Source organism: Pagrus pagrus (assembly GCF_965226575.1).
Source record: "Pagrus pagrus genome assembly, contig: HAP1_SCAFFOLD_342, whole genome shotgun sequence".
NCBI classification, from domain to species: domain Eukaryota; kingdom Metazoa; phylum Chordata; class Actinopteri; order Spariformes; family Sparidae; genus Pagrus; species Pagrus pagrus.
Window position 1 is genome coordinate 20,833 of NW_028175121.1, and position 13,619 is coordinate 34,451.

Genomic DNA, 13,619 nt, shown 5'->3' on the forward strand with positions numbered 1-13,619 from the left:
TGTGTATTTCTACTGTGTATATCTACTGTGATGTGTATTTCTATTGTGATGTGTATTTCTACTGTGTATTTCTATTGTCTGCTCTGTATTTCTAAAGTGTATTTTGACTTTGTGCTGTGTATTTCTACTGTGTATTTCTACTGTGATCTATATCTACTGTGTATTTCTACTGTGTGCTCTGTATTTCATCTGTGTATTTCCACTGTGTGCTATGTATTTCTAGTGTATTTGCACTGTGTGCTGTGTATTTCTACTGTGTATTTCGAATTTGTGCTATGTATTTCTAGTGTATTTGCGCTGTGTGTTGTGTATTTCTACTGTTTATTTCTATTGTCTGCTCTGTATTTATACTGTGAAGTGTATTTCCACTGTGTATTTCTATTGTCTGCTCTGCATTTCTAAAGTGTATTTTGACTCTGTGTATTTCTACTGTGTATTTCTATTGTGATGTGTATTTCTACTGTGTATTTATATTGTTGGCTCTGTATTTCTACTGTGTATTCCTATTGTTGGCTCTGTATTTCTACTGTGTATTTCTATTGTCATGTGTATTTCTACTGTGTATTTCTATTGTTGGCTCTGTATTTCTACTGTGTATTTCTCTTTCTTTCTCTGTATTTCTACTGTGTATTTCGACTGTGTGCTATGCATTTCTAGTGTATTCATACTGTGTGCTGTGTATTTCTACTGTGTATTTCTACTGTGTATTTCTATTGTCTGCTCTTTATTTCTACTGTGCACAATAGACATACACAGTAGAAATACACATCACAGTAGAAATACACAGTAGAAATACACAGCACACAGTACAAATACACTAGAAATACATAGCACACAGTCGAAATACACAGTAGAAATACAGAGCCAACAATATAAATGCACAGTAGAAATTCACAGCACAGAGTCAAAATACACTTTAGAAATACAGAGCAGACAACAGATATACACAGTGGAAATACACATCACAGTATAAATACAGAGCAGACAATAGAAATACACAGTAGAAATACACAGCACACAGTACAAATACACTAGAAATACGTAGCACACAGTCGAAATACACAGTAGAAATACACATCACAGTAGAAATCCTTTGTAGAAATACACAGTAGAAATAAACATCACACAGTGGAAATATACAGTAGAAATACACATCACAATAGAAATACACAGTAGAAATACATAGCACACAGTCGAAATACACAGTAGAAATACACATCACAGTAGAAACACACATCACAATAGAAATACACAGTAGAAATATACAGTAGAAATACACATCACAGTAGAAATACACATCACAATAGAAACACACATTAGAAATACACGGCAAACAGTACAGATACACAATAAATACATAGCAAAGAGTAGAAATACACTGTAAAAAAACACATCACAATAGAAATACACAGTAGTAATACACATCACAATAGAAATACACAGTAGAAATACACATCACAATAGAAATACAGAGCCAACAATAGAAATACACAGTAGAAATACACATCACAATAGAAATACACAGTAGAAATAAACAGCACAATGGAAATACACATCACAGTAGAAATACATTGTAGAAATACACATTACACAGTAGAAATACACACTAGCTGTGCATAGCACACAGTGGAAATATACAGTAGAAATACACATCACAATAGAAATACACAGTCAAAATACACAGCACACAGTACAAATACACTAGAAATACATAGCACACATTAGAAATACACGGCAAACAGTACAGATACACAATAAATACATAGCAAAGAGTCGAAATACACTGTAAAAAAACATATCACAATAGAAATACACAGTAGTAATACACATCACAATAGAAATACACAGTAGAAATACAGAGCCAACAATAGAAATACACAGTAGAAATACACATCACAATAGAAATACACAGTAGAAATAAACAGCACAATGGAAATACACATCACAGTAGAAATACATTGTAGAAATACACATTACACAGTAGAAATACACACTAGCTGTGCATAGCACACAGTGGAAATATACAGTAGAAATACACATCACAATAGAAATACACAGTCAAAATACACAGCACACAGTACAAATACACTAGAAGTACATAGCACACAGTAGAAATACACATCACAGTAGAAATACACAGTATAAATATACAGTAGAAATACACATCACAGTAGAAATAGACATCACAATAGAAATAGACATCACAATAGAAACACACATTAGAAATACACGGCAAACAGTACAGGTACACAATAAATACATAGCAAACAGTCGAAATACACTGTAGAAAAACACATCACAATAGAAATACACAGTAGAAATACACTGCACACAGTACAAATACACTAGAAATACATAGCACACAGTCGAAATGCACAGTAGAAATACAGAGCAGACAAGAGAAATACACAGTAGAAATACACATCACAATAGAAATACAGAGCCAACAATAGAAATACGCAGTAGAAATACACATCACAATAGAAATACACAGTAGAAATAAATAGCACACAGTGCAAATACACTAGAAATACATAGCACACAGTTGAAATACACAGTAGAAATACACATCACAATGGAAATACACATCACAGTAGAAATACATTGTAGAAATACACAATAGCTGTGCATAGCACACAGCAGAAAAAAACAGTAGAAATACACAGTAGGAATAAACATCACACAGTGGAAATATACAGTAGAAATACATATCACAATAGAAATACACAGTAGAAATACACAGCACACAGTACAAATACACTAGAAACACATAGCACACAGTTGAAATACACAGTATAAATACACATCACAGTAGAAATACACAGTAGAAATATACAATAGAAACACACATTAGAAATACACGGCACACAATACAGATACACAAGAAATACATAGCAAACAGTCGAAATACACAGTAGAAAAACACATCACAATAGAAATACACAGCAGAAATACACCGCACACAGTACAAATACACTAGAAATACATAGCACACAGTCGAAATACACAGTAGAAATACAGAGCAGACAAGAGAAATACACAGTAGAAATACAGAGCCAACAATAGAAATACACAGTAGAAATACACATCACAATAGAAATACACAGTAGAAATAAACAGCACACAGTGCAAATACACTAGAAATACATAGCACACAATCGAAATACACAGTAGAAATACACATCAAAATGGAAATACACATCACAGTAGAAATACATTGTAGAAATACACATTACACAGTAGAAATACACAATAGCTGTGCATAGCACACAGCAGAAAAACACAGTAGAAATACACAGTGGAAATAAACATCACACAGTGGAAATATATCGTAGAAATACACAGCACACAGTCGAAATACACAGTAGCAATACAGAGCACAAAGTAGAAATACACAGAAATACAGAGCACAAAGTAGAAATACACATAAAACAGTAGAAATACACACAACACAGTGGAAATACACAGTAGAAAACCCAGCACACAGTAGAAAAAGATAGTAAATTCAAAGCATACAATAGAAATACACAGTAGAAATACACATCACAGTAGATATACACAAAAGAAATACTGCACAGTGCAAAAAGACGCTTCTCTCACTCTGAAACGCTCTAAATTGACATGAGTAAGTTTCCACCATAAATGAATTAAAGGACAGGTGAAACCATCCTTGCCTTAAAATAGATCCAAATTTAGCATGTCCAGGCTAGGAAACTTGTTTGAAAAACCTTTTTTCATTGAAATACAACATAGTCTACTTCACAGTTCAAAAACACACGTCTCTCGCTCTGAAATGCTCAAAGTTGACAGAAGTGAGTTTTCACCATAATTGCCATGATATTTATCCAAATTCAACTATTCCTGACAAAGAAAAATCCTTGAAAACGGTCCCTGTATGGTCCATGTCAGGCCCGTGCAGAGACCTTTGGAGGGGCAGATGCTCAAGAAAAAAAAAGGCATAAAAACTATATATATATATATATATACATATATAGCAGTAATCATCATGATGATGAGAAAAGAAAAGACATTAACTTACACTAAGGTACTACCTATGCTGAGGATGAATTTACTTGCTGAGGGAGCTACTCTATCAGGTGAGCTATAGGCCTACATCAGCCATAATGCTGCGCCGTGTCTACCGTTTAAAGAGTTGTCTGCGGTAAAAAAGCTGGCCCCAACCGACTTTTAGCTTTATCACATCAGCTATGGAGGACTAAACATGACTTAAGTATAAATAAATAAATAAATAAATGCATGAAGAAATGTATACATAAATGTTGAAATAAATAAATAAATACATAAATAAATAAATGCAGGAATAAATAAATACATGCATAAATAAATGAATAAATAAATAAATGCTGAAATAAATGAATAAATAAATAAATGCTGAAATAAATGTATCAATAAATAAATAAATAAATAATAGAATAAATAAATAAATGCTTTATATTTATTTCTACATTTCTGTACACCTACATTTATTTATTTCTGTATTTCTGTGTCCATATGTTAATGAGGTAGGAGGTCCTAACCTCAGTCAGCAGCATGATTGGTTACAGGAGTGTGCTCGATGCGGGTCGACTACTTCTGCCTTACTAGCGGCGCTGATGTTGTTGGCTACCAGCCCGCCCGCTCAGCTAACCCTTAGCTGCAGTTCTGATTTAGTTATGGCAGTTTTTGTACGAGCAATTGCGAATGAATTGCGATCATTAGCGAACCATGCGACCAACGACTATGTTCAGTTTCGTCTAGATAGATTGATGGATGACTTGGCTCAGCTCAACGCCGGTATGGATGTGCAAACTGAGCTAGCAGTGTTAGACGGTCTGGAAGAAGTCGCCCGCCAACTTTACATCCTGTCAGAGACAGAAGAAGGGACTCTTGGACGTCCGTCGTACAATATACCCCCCACTTTAATCGAAGCACACCTTCTCTGGGGGCACACCGCTAAGGAAATAGCACAGGTGTTCGGAGTGTGCGAGAGAACAATTCGTCGGAGGATGGCACAGTACGGAATAAGGTACTCCGGATTGTCTTTTTGTCTGGTTTCCCGTTTAGCTTCTTTTAAAGGTGGCAATATATGTGTGCAAATTCACAGAGATATTTAACTAGCTAGTGTTTATTGATGGTAAAGTTGCTCACCTTATCTCCAAATACCACTGGGAAATATACTGTGTTTATCTTATATAGTCTAACATTAGGTGCCAGTTGAGCATAAAATGTGTGTTAGTCTAAGCTTTTAGTATAAATTGTTCATGATATTGTAGCGTCCCTAAATGAGAAGCTACGACACGTTCAGATGGGTTTTCTTTTCCTTTATTTATCACTTGAACACAGGCTACTGTGGGCCGTAGCCAACGCCAAAACAATAAAACTCGCTGCCTCAAAAGTGCACACACACGCTAACATCGCTCCTTCCTGCATTCACCCGCAGACCTCTCAAACAACCCTGACCTCTCTCACTCTCAGCCAATCACAGACAAGCTATCTCACACACTCCCTGTCATAGGTAGCTGAAAATGACTGACAGGCTTCACAGTTTCTAAACGTGGAACACGTTCACTGACATTAAGGAAAACTCAGTAACTGCCTCAACAAACCTTGGTTTAACACACAGTATCACACAGTGACCTACACATCACTTTATCAACCCAGTCCGTTACAGTATTATAGAACATTTATCCCTACAATAATGTCTCCTTGCACTGCTCTGTAATCTGAGTTTAAGTTAACTAAAAATTAACTAACGTTACTGATATTAACTTACATTAATATGCACTGGGAGTAGGTCTAACAATACTTGATGATATAGGCCTATATGCTTTGGTTTTCAATGACAGATGGACTGGTGACTAACATGCTTATATTACTGACAAACTTAGTGTAGGAGCCAAAATGGGTTTGGCCTGTATTATTAATTGTTTATCCTGCACATGCTCTTTGGTTACTATTATTTCCGGCAATTAACACCTGGGTGTAGATTCACGGCATTTTACCTGTTTCAGTTGCACGGCGGTTCTGGTTAGACAAAGAGGGTGAGTGGGGCTCGATATTTTCTGTTGACCGTTTCGTTTTATTTCCATAACGTATCGTTTTGTTTCCATATACTTATATCATTTTTTGTGTCAATAAACACTTTAAAAAAGTCACTTTGAGTCAAGAATGGATTTATTCGAGCGTGTCGCAGACAAGACCCCACTGAGTCTCTTAGCGGCCTTTTAAATTGGACAATTAGTCGCTACACTTAGTTTATCATATGTACTCCTTACAGGTAGTGGATTTGTGCTGCTGCATTTGTTGATACTGTACATGGGTGCCATTAATTAACATCTTCAGTTTGTCGGATAATCTGTAACCCTATTTCTGGAGGAAAAGTGAACAGAGTCAGATGTGACATTTCAGCACAATTGCATTAGTTTGATACATGATAGTGTTGCATTTATAAACTCATACAATATGAAAGATTTTAACTTAAATTATAAATAAAATTAATAAACTGATAGGTATTTAGGTTATTTCTACAGGACACAGCAGCTGAGTTTAGACTAAACAGGAATGAGGTTTGTTTTAGGTGACATCGATTTAAAATAATCTAAACCTTTCACTGCAGCTAACGACAGAGCAACAGACTCCTTGTGATCATTGTTTTGTTTGTACTGTGAGATAGGTGACATTACTTTTTTGCCTCTTGTGACTTTTTTCTTTCATTTCATTTCATTTTTGATGATCAGAGTCCACAATCTATTAACTCCAATAGAGGACAACAGTCTGGATGAAACTGTTACCCAAATTCTGCAGCAGCATCCCATGTCTGGATACAAAATGATGGTTGGGCACCTGAATGCACAAGGCATACGCATACAAAGTAAGGAATTGTATTTATTACCCATTCATTTGTTCGGGGGTTGTTTTATGTTGGGATTTGGCATACTTGCTGATTCACTCACAATGTGAGGAAACTGCTTTATTTAGTGCTAGTCTGGATTTGTGAATTCACTGCCAGATTGGGGAATGCTTTTTTTTTTTTCAGTACACCATATCTGTGCATTGTTTTGCCTATTATAGGACAGCGTGTCCAGGAATCCATGCGGCGAGTGGATCCTGGTGGAGTTTTGATGCGCACCCTTCAGCTGAACCCAAGAAGGCATAGGAAGTATTCTGTTAGAGCACCGAACAGTTTATGGCACATCGATGGAAATCACAAACTGATAAGGTATCAAAAAAACATTCCATCTCAAAAAAAAACATCTCAAGCATCCACTTTATTGTAGATTGTACTAATGTAAGATACTTACTACCCAGTTTAGTGTATATCCAGAGCAGTTACAAAAGCCCATCTATCTATTTTAATTAACCTACCAGTGTCACTGAAAGCCAGACTAGGATTTATCAATGGTGGATGGATCAAATTATTTAATTCATCAATGTTCTTGTGCATGCAAATCAGTTTTACTGACTTCTGCCAGCACCAAAATTAAGAGTTACGCTGGTTGGTTCTTTTAACTTTTCACAGTACTCCATTGTAGATTGTACAATGTAGAAATTGTAATCTGACAGGGGCTAAAATGGCTACGACTCCCACACTGTGCACCCAGTATTGATGTCAATATTCCCAAATTAAAGTTGCACTCAACAGTTTAACCTCAGCCATTGTCTTCTTTGAAATCTAATATGATGGAGTACAGTGCTAAAAACAGAAAATGTCAGTGACCAAAGACTAAAAGCTCTACAACATGCAGCTGGCCTCAAAGGCTATTTTTAATCTAAATACTCACCAGAACCTTGTATAAATTCACTTTGCCATGTGTGGGTGTAAATTTTGTGAGCTGGAAATAAATACAAAGAAATGTTGACCTAGAAGTATATCAGGATTTTTATTTATGCTTGTGTGTTAAAGATTTCAGATAGAGAAGTTCTGTTCAAATAGGCTTATACAGTATGCTCTGTGTAAATCTGGCCTAAACTTGCACATAAAGAGATGCATGATACACGTAGTGGTATTGATCTTAGTCTGTTCTCATACGTATCTATTTCAGATGGCATATTGTTGTGCATGGTGGTATTGACGGCTTTAGTCGTTTGATTGTATACTTGAGTGCCGCCACCAACAATCGTGCAGCAACGGTCCAATAAAGCTTTCTGGAAGCTGTCGGTGTCTATAGTGTGCCATCACATGTGAGGTCAGATAAAGGCAGGGAAAATGTTGATGTTGCACGCTACATGGTGATTAATAGAGGACTGAACAGGAATTCACACATTGCTGGCAGGAGTGTCCATAACCAAAGGTAGCATAATCTTCCATTCAAACATTTATCAAAATAACACTTTGTAAAAGATGGCCATATAAACTGACTTAACCTGTCTCCTCAAGTCTATCTTAATACAATCAAGCTTTGTGGCAGCAGATTATGAGCTTTTCAACATTAACGTTAGTGTAAATATTGAAAGAGTTGTTCTCCTATTGTCTCTCTGTAATCTATACTGACCAGGAGAAGATTACTATTCTAGTGTGATTCCAATGTAAGTGATGACAAATCTACAGTCCTCATTCTGTAGTTCAGCTGAACTTCATTCTGAAGCTAATATGAGGCTTCAGCAGTCACAGAACAAGGCGACCCATCACTTACAATAGAATGGTTAGCATTAGATTTTCCACAGCCAGTATAGATGGACAGAGGAACAACTACAGCGACCAGAAACTCTTTCATCATACATGTGGGCATGTGAGCATTGTTTGAAGACAAACTTAAAAAAAAAATCAACTTATCCTTTTAAGAGATTAAAATTAAACTTTGTCATTAACTGTTATTTAGACTGAATATTGAATACATCACTTATTACCTATTTAATTCAGTTCTAATTTACTGTGCTTATCATTGATGGGACTGTTGTCATACACCAACAGTAGGTAAAAGTATTGGGTAAAGGTATTTTCCTGTATGTTGTGTCTTTGTTCATTGTAGGTAGAATTAACAGTTTTTCCTTTATACCCATCAGAATTGAAAGGCTCTGGAGAGACGTTTATGTGGGAGTTCTTGATCTCTTCTACACCATCTTTACCAACCTTGAGAGAGAAGGCCTTCTCAATCCTGACAATGAAATGCATCTCTATGCTCTGCACTGGTGCTTCGTGCCCCACATACAGAAGCACCTTCAGTTTTTCCAGCGTGGCTGGAAAGGCCACAGACTACGCACTGAGGGCAACCACTCACCGCTGCAACTGTGGACTCGCCATGAGCATGAGGCGCAGCAGGGCCCCATACAGGTTTGAATTTATTCAGTAATTCTGTTTTACTTTAACTTTTAACTTCCTACATGGGATATTGTCAACATTATCTCCACTTTATGTCCATTATAAAGTGCATGTATCAGTAGCAAAATGTAACTAATCGTGGCTTGTTGTTCAGGAACTAAATGTGATGGATTTATATTGCCTATCATTGGCACTTTCAACACAATAAGGTATTGCTACAATGTTGTGGTCAAACAAGGAGCAGTGATTTAGAGAGAAAATAATACATATTAGCTCTCAAAATTAATGTATTGGCTCTTGGAAATCGTAGTCAAGCTCTTTCTGATGCCATAGCTGTTTTTGGGGCATATACAGAATCCCAGATGATAAACAAGTGATATTTTAAACTAGGTTCTGTAAAATGAATGAATATGGCTTACAGTCCTGTAGACATATTTACCATAAAAATCTTTAAGACTTTGATTTTGATTGACCCTTAACCTCAGCTCTCGCAATTGCAGGTTGACATGGAGTTTGGAGTTGACTGGACTGGACCGAGTGGTCACCGTCAGCCTGGTGTTGTGGTCCCTGAAGTTCAGCTGCAGCGCTCACTGACTGACCAGGAAGTTGCAAGTCTACCAGACCCTGATGTCCCTCTGTCCAATGTGATGGATGCGTATGTACAAAGTGTGAGCTTATTGTCAGAAATGCTCCAGTAAATCCATATTGCTCAAGTTCTGATAAAGAAGCCGGTATTGTGGTTTAGCAGTTCTGATATTTGTGTTGAATCGCATTCTTATTTGCCAAAAACATCTTTGTTTCAAGTGTCTAAAATGATTTTTTTTTTTTTTAAGTAAAAAGAATGGTAATGACAGCATTTTTATTTTATACCAGATGTCAAAACTTACATTGTACAATATGACTGCAAACAAACACTTTTTGCAATAAGCAATTTTTTTTAACCATTAAGTTTAAAGCAATAGTTCACCCTTAAAACAAAATTCAGTCATTATCGACTCACCCACATGCTGATTACAAATCCGGTGTAGTTTTTTATTCCTCAAAGTCCAGTTGGAGCACGGCGCTGGTACCCTCCGGCAGTAAACATGGATGTAACGGCTGCAAAAGGCGCCCGAGAGAAAAGGTCCATAAAACTACACAACAACGTCGTACACGTTAGTACACTTTTATAGCCTAAGCCGTCGTTTCGAGTAAACTCTGGATGTCGCCACTTCAGGACACTTGGATTGCAGCGGACGAGCAGTATGGAGGAATATTACAACGTTTTTGTGTAGTTTTATGGACCTTTTCTCTCGGGCGCCTTTTGCAGCCGTTACATCCATGTTTACTGCTGGAGGGTACCAGCGCTGTGCTCCAACTGGACTTTGAGGAATAAAAAACTACACCGGATTTGTAATCAGCATGTGGATGAGTCGATAATGACTGAATTTCGTTTTAGAGTGAACTATTCCTTTAAACATTGAAAACCATTATGATTATGTAACAGAGCCTTGTACGACAAACTGTCCTGTAGTTATCAAAATAACTTGTTTTTAAGTATTCATTTCACATGTGATTGGAGACTAACAGTCTCTGAATCAGAAGGCTCAAGAAACTGCAACATGTATCCTGTTTCAGAACAATTCCACAAATAAAGAACAGCAACAACTCAATTTGTCTCTGTAACTGTCTCCTGAGCTTTAAAACAATTTTTAACAGTGAGATTAAACCTAAAAGACAATGGTATAGACATGAAACAAATAACAAATATGCTTCACCACATCACAAGCATGCAGACCTTTTTACTGCACCAGTGTCACACACACTGGCAGAACTAGGCACTAGTTGCTATCACTCTTTCAAATGCTTTTATGCTGCAATCCAAATTTTGTTGCTGGCCAAGCAAGACAACAAATGTACACTAAGGTATACAGTGATATATTGATGTGTCCTTAGATCATTCCAAACCCAGTGTCAGTGCTACAAATAGCAGCAAGAATGTCTCTTTCAAAGTTAGAGTACTCTTTGTAATGTCCTGGAAGTTTAAGCAGGTGGAAGCAGGTAGAAGAACTGGGAAAGTTGCTCTCCACCACGTTAACATCCAAGTGTCGGGGCAGCACATTCCACCCTATCCAGAACTGCAGGATGTTTCCCAAGGACGCTTGGGATGCTACCAAAATAGAAAAGAAAGTCAACATTTATTTTATTGCCTGAAATGATTTTGTATCATCAATCATAAATGAAGTTGAAAAAATAACGTAATTTTACTTAATTTGTGCTTTGGGTTATTCATGTAGCTGATAATCCACGGGTAATAAAAAAGTGGAGGAAGCAAAGACTTGTGTTTTTGACCAACATTCATTCATTTGCACCCAATACGGACTTTCAGTTAAATAACCTGAGGAACTGTTAAAAGTACATATTTACCGTTCTCAATAAATGTGCGAAGGAATCCTGTGATCCTACATGTATCCTCCAAAGAGACATCACTGTCTTCATCCTCATCCTGTGTTGGCCAGTTTATCTTTTCCAAGACTATCTGACAGATAATTTTTTCAAATCAGTTAACACTTCCCAACAGCCCAGAGAATATAAAGCGCAATAAACCAAAGAACAGAAGATATGAGAAATTGTCAATCCTAATAATCCAAATTGTAATGTGGTTAGGGCATGGTTGTAGTCAGTTTTAAGAACCATAGTAGAGTACTTTCCAGTCCTGTTGAGCATTTTCTAAATCATCCATCAGTTTTTTGATTGGTTTCCTTCTTTTAAGGCAGCAATTAGTATCAGTTCATGTCATTTGAAAATCAACTTGCAAGGACTTAAGGACAACCATGTTTTTGCAGTAGCTAATCACTCGTGCAGTGATATGATGTAGGATTAACTTTAAAAAAGAAAAAGTGATCAAATGCTGACTGGTTATTTGCAAAAGGTTTCCATCTCTCCAGGTTAATGTTTGTTTTGGAAAATAAACATAATTTCTGGGAAGGTAATTCTTATGAGTTAGGAGGAGTGTTTTTTACTTGGCAGCATGAGTCACTTACCCTTGGTGTGCACTGTAAATCAGATGCTCTTGGAAAGAGAAGGGGAATTGTGTCTTTCCTCTAAGTTAGCAAAGGCCAGATCAGTGTCTCTTTTAAACCCCTTCGTAACTGTTTGACTTGTCTGGAGGTTCTTCCAAGTACCTGCAAAATATTTGCATCAAAATAGAAAAGCCAAGCAGCATTACAAATCTTCTACAGATAGCCATATTAGTATTAATAACCTCATCAACATCCATCTGTGAAAAGCAGCCATCTCCAGTTCTCAGATGTGACTAGAGGCAAATCCCAGGACAGTGCCAACTCATTGATGATGGACTTTTCTTCTGATGATAATTCTGCTGTACCCTCAAGCTAAAAATGACAATTAGAATTAATTATAATTAAAAGTTTTGACTTCATTACTAGCATAAGTATTCATATATGATACAACAAACAGGGATAGGACAAGTTATTGATAATTAGCAATCATGCAGTTGACACCACCAACTGGTCTGGTACAGGGGGTTGCTGCATAGACTGTAAAAGTCAGGCCAAAACATTTGGATCGCCTCGTAGTGGTACAGTATAGTACATAAGCCCCACCCCCTCCATGTTAGCAGATGGGACATGGACCAAACCAAAAAATCAAAGTACATGTCAAAAAAAGATGCCAAAGATGGTTTCTGTCATTTTTAGGTATAATTTTATCACACTGATGTTTGTTCAAGTGTTCATTTTTCTGACAAGTTTGTTTTTTATTAGTTATTTTATGCTATAAAAACAGACTGAAATGTCATGATTGACAGCTGTGATTGACTCACTACTGCACAGACTCTGGCTCCAAATTGACAAGATGGCGGCGCTCATATCTGTAATATTTAGGCTTCACTTTTGTACAGTGGGAGTATCTATAAAGTTGATCAAGTTGAATTATCAGTATTTAAATTGAATGAATTAATTACAAAAATATATTTATTTTTTTCCCTGACATCATCTATTATTTTTGTAGCACACTTGAATGATCCACAGTGTGTTTGGAGTTGTATGTTTTTTTTATTTCCTCCTGCAAACATAAACGTGATGCAGCATTGTAAATCATGCACTGCTCTCTGAGCTTCATCTGAACAACACAATGCATGTATTGACCTGCCCTGACAAAGAGCGACCCTAAACCACAAACTCCCTCTTGTGGTGAAACTCTGGAATTACAATGCCTTACTCTTGTCCTTTGAGCCACAACTATTACCAAACAGTCCATGTCAAAACAAATAAACAAATATATAGGGGGTGTCCTTTTAAGCCACTGTCCCACATTTCTATCGTCCTAGCCCCAATTTGTATCAATAAAATCATACTTG

The 13,619-nt window shown here is 36.6% G+C and overlaps 1 protein-coding gene across 1 annotated transcript; it reads left to right on the plus strand.

The window, feature by feature from the left end:
• The first annotated feature begins 4,614 nt into the window (after positions 1-4,614).
• LOC311254108 (uncharacterized protein) lies at positions 4,615-9,998 on the plus strand. Its single transcript, XM_084384514.1, has 5 exons — positions 4,615-5,026; positions 6,738-6,871; positions 7,072-7,219; positions 9,004-9,271; positions 9,760-9,998. The coding sequence occupies exons 1-5, from the start codon at positions 4,674-4,676 to the stop codon at positions 9,955-9,957; spliced, it is 1,101 nt and encodes a 366-aa protein (XP_084240640.1). The 5' UTR covers positions 4,615-4,673; the 3' UTR covers positions 9,958-9,998.
• Positions 9,999-13,619: the final 3,621 nt, after the last annotated feature.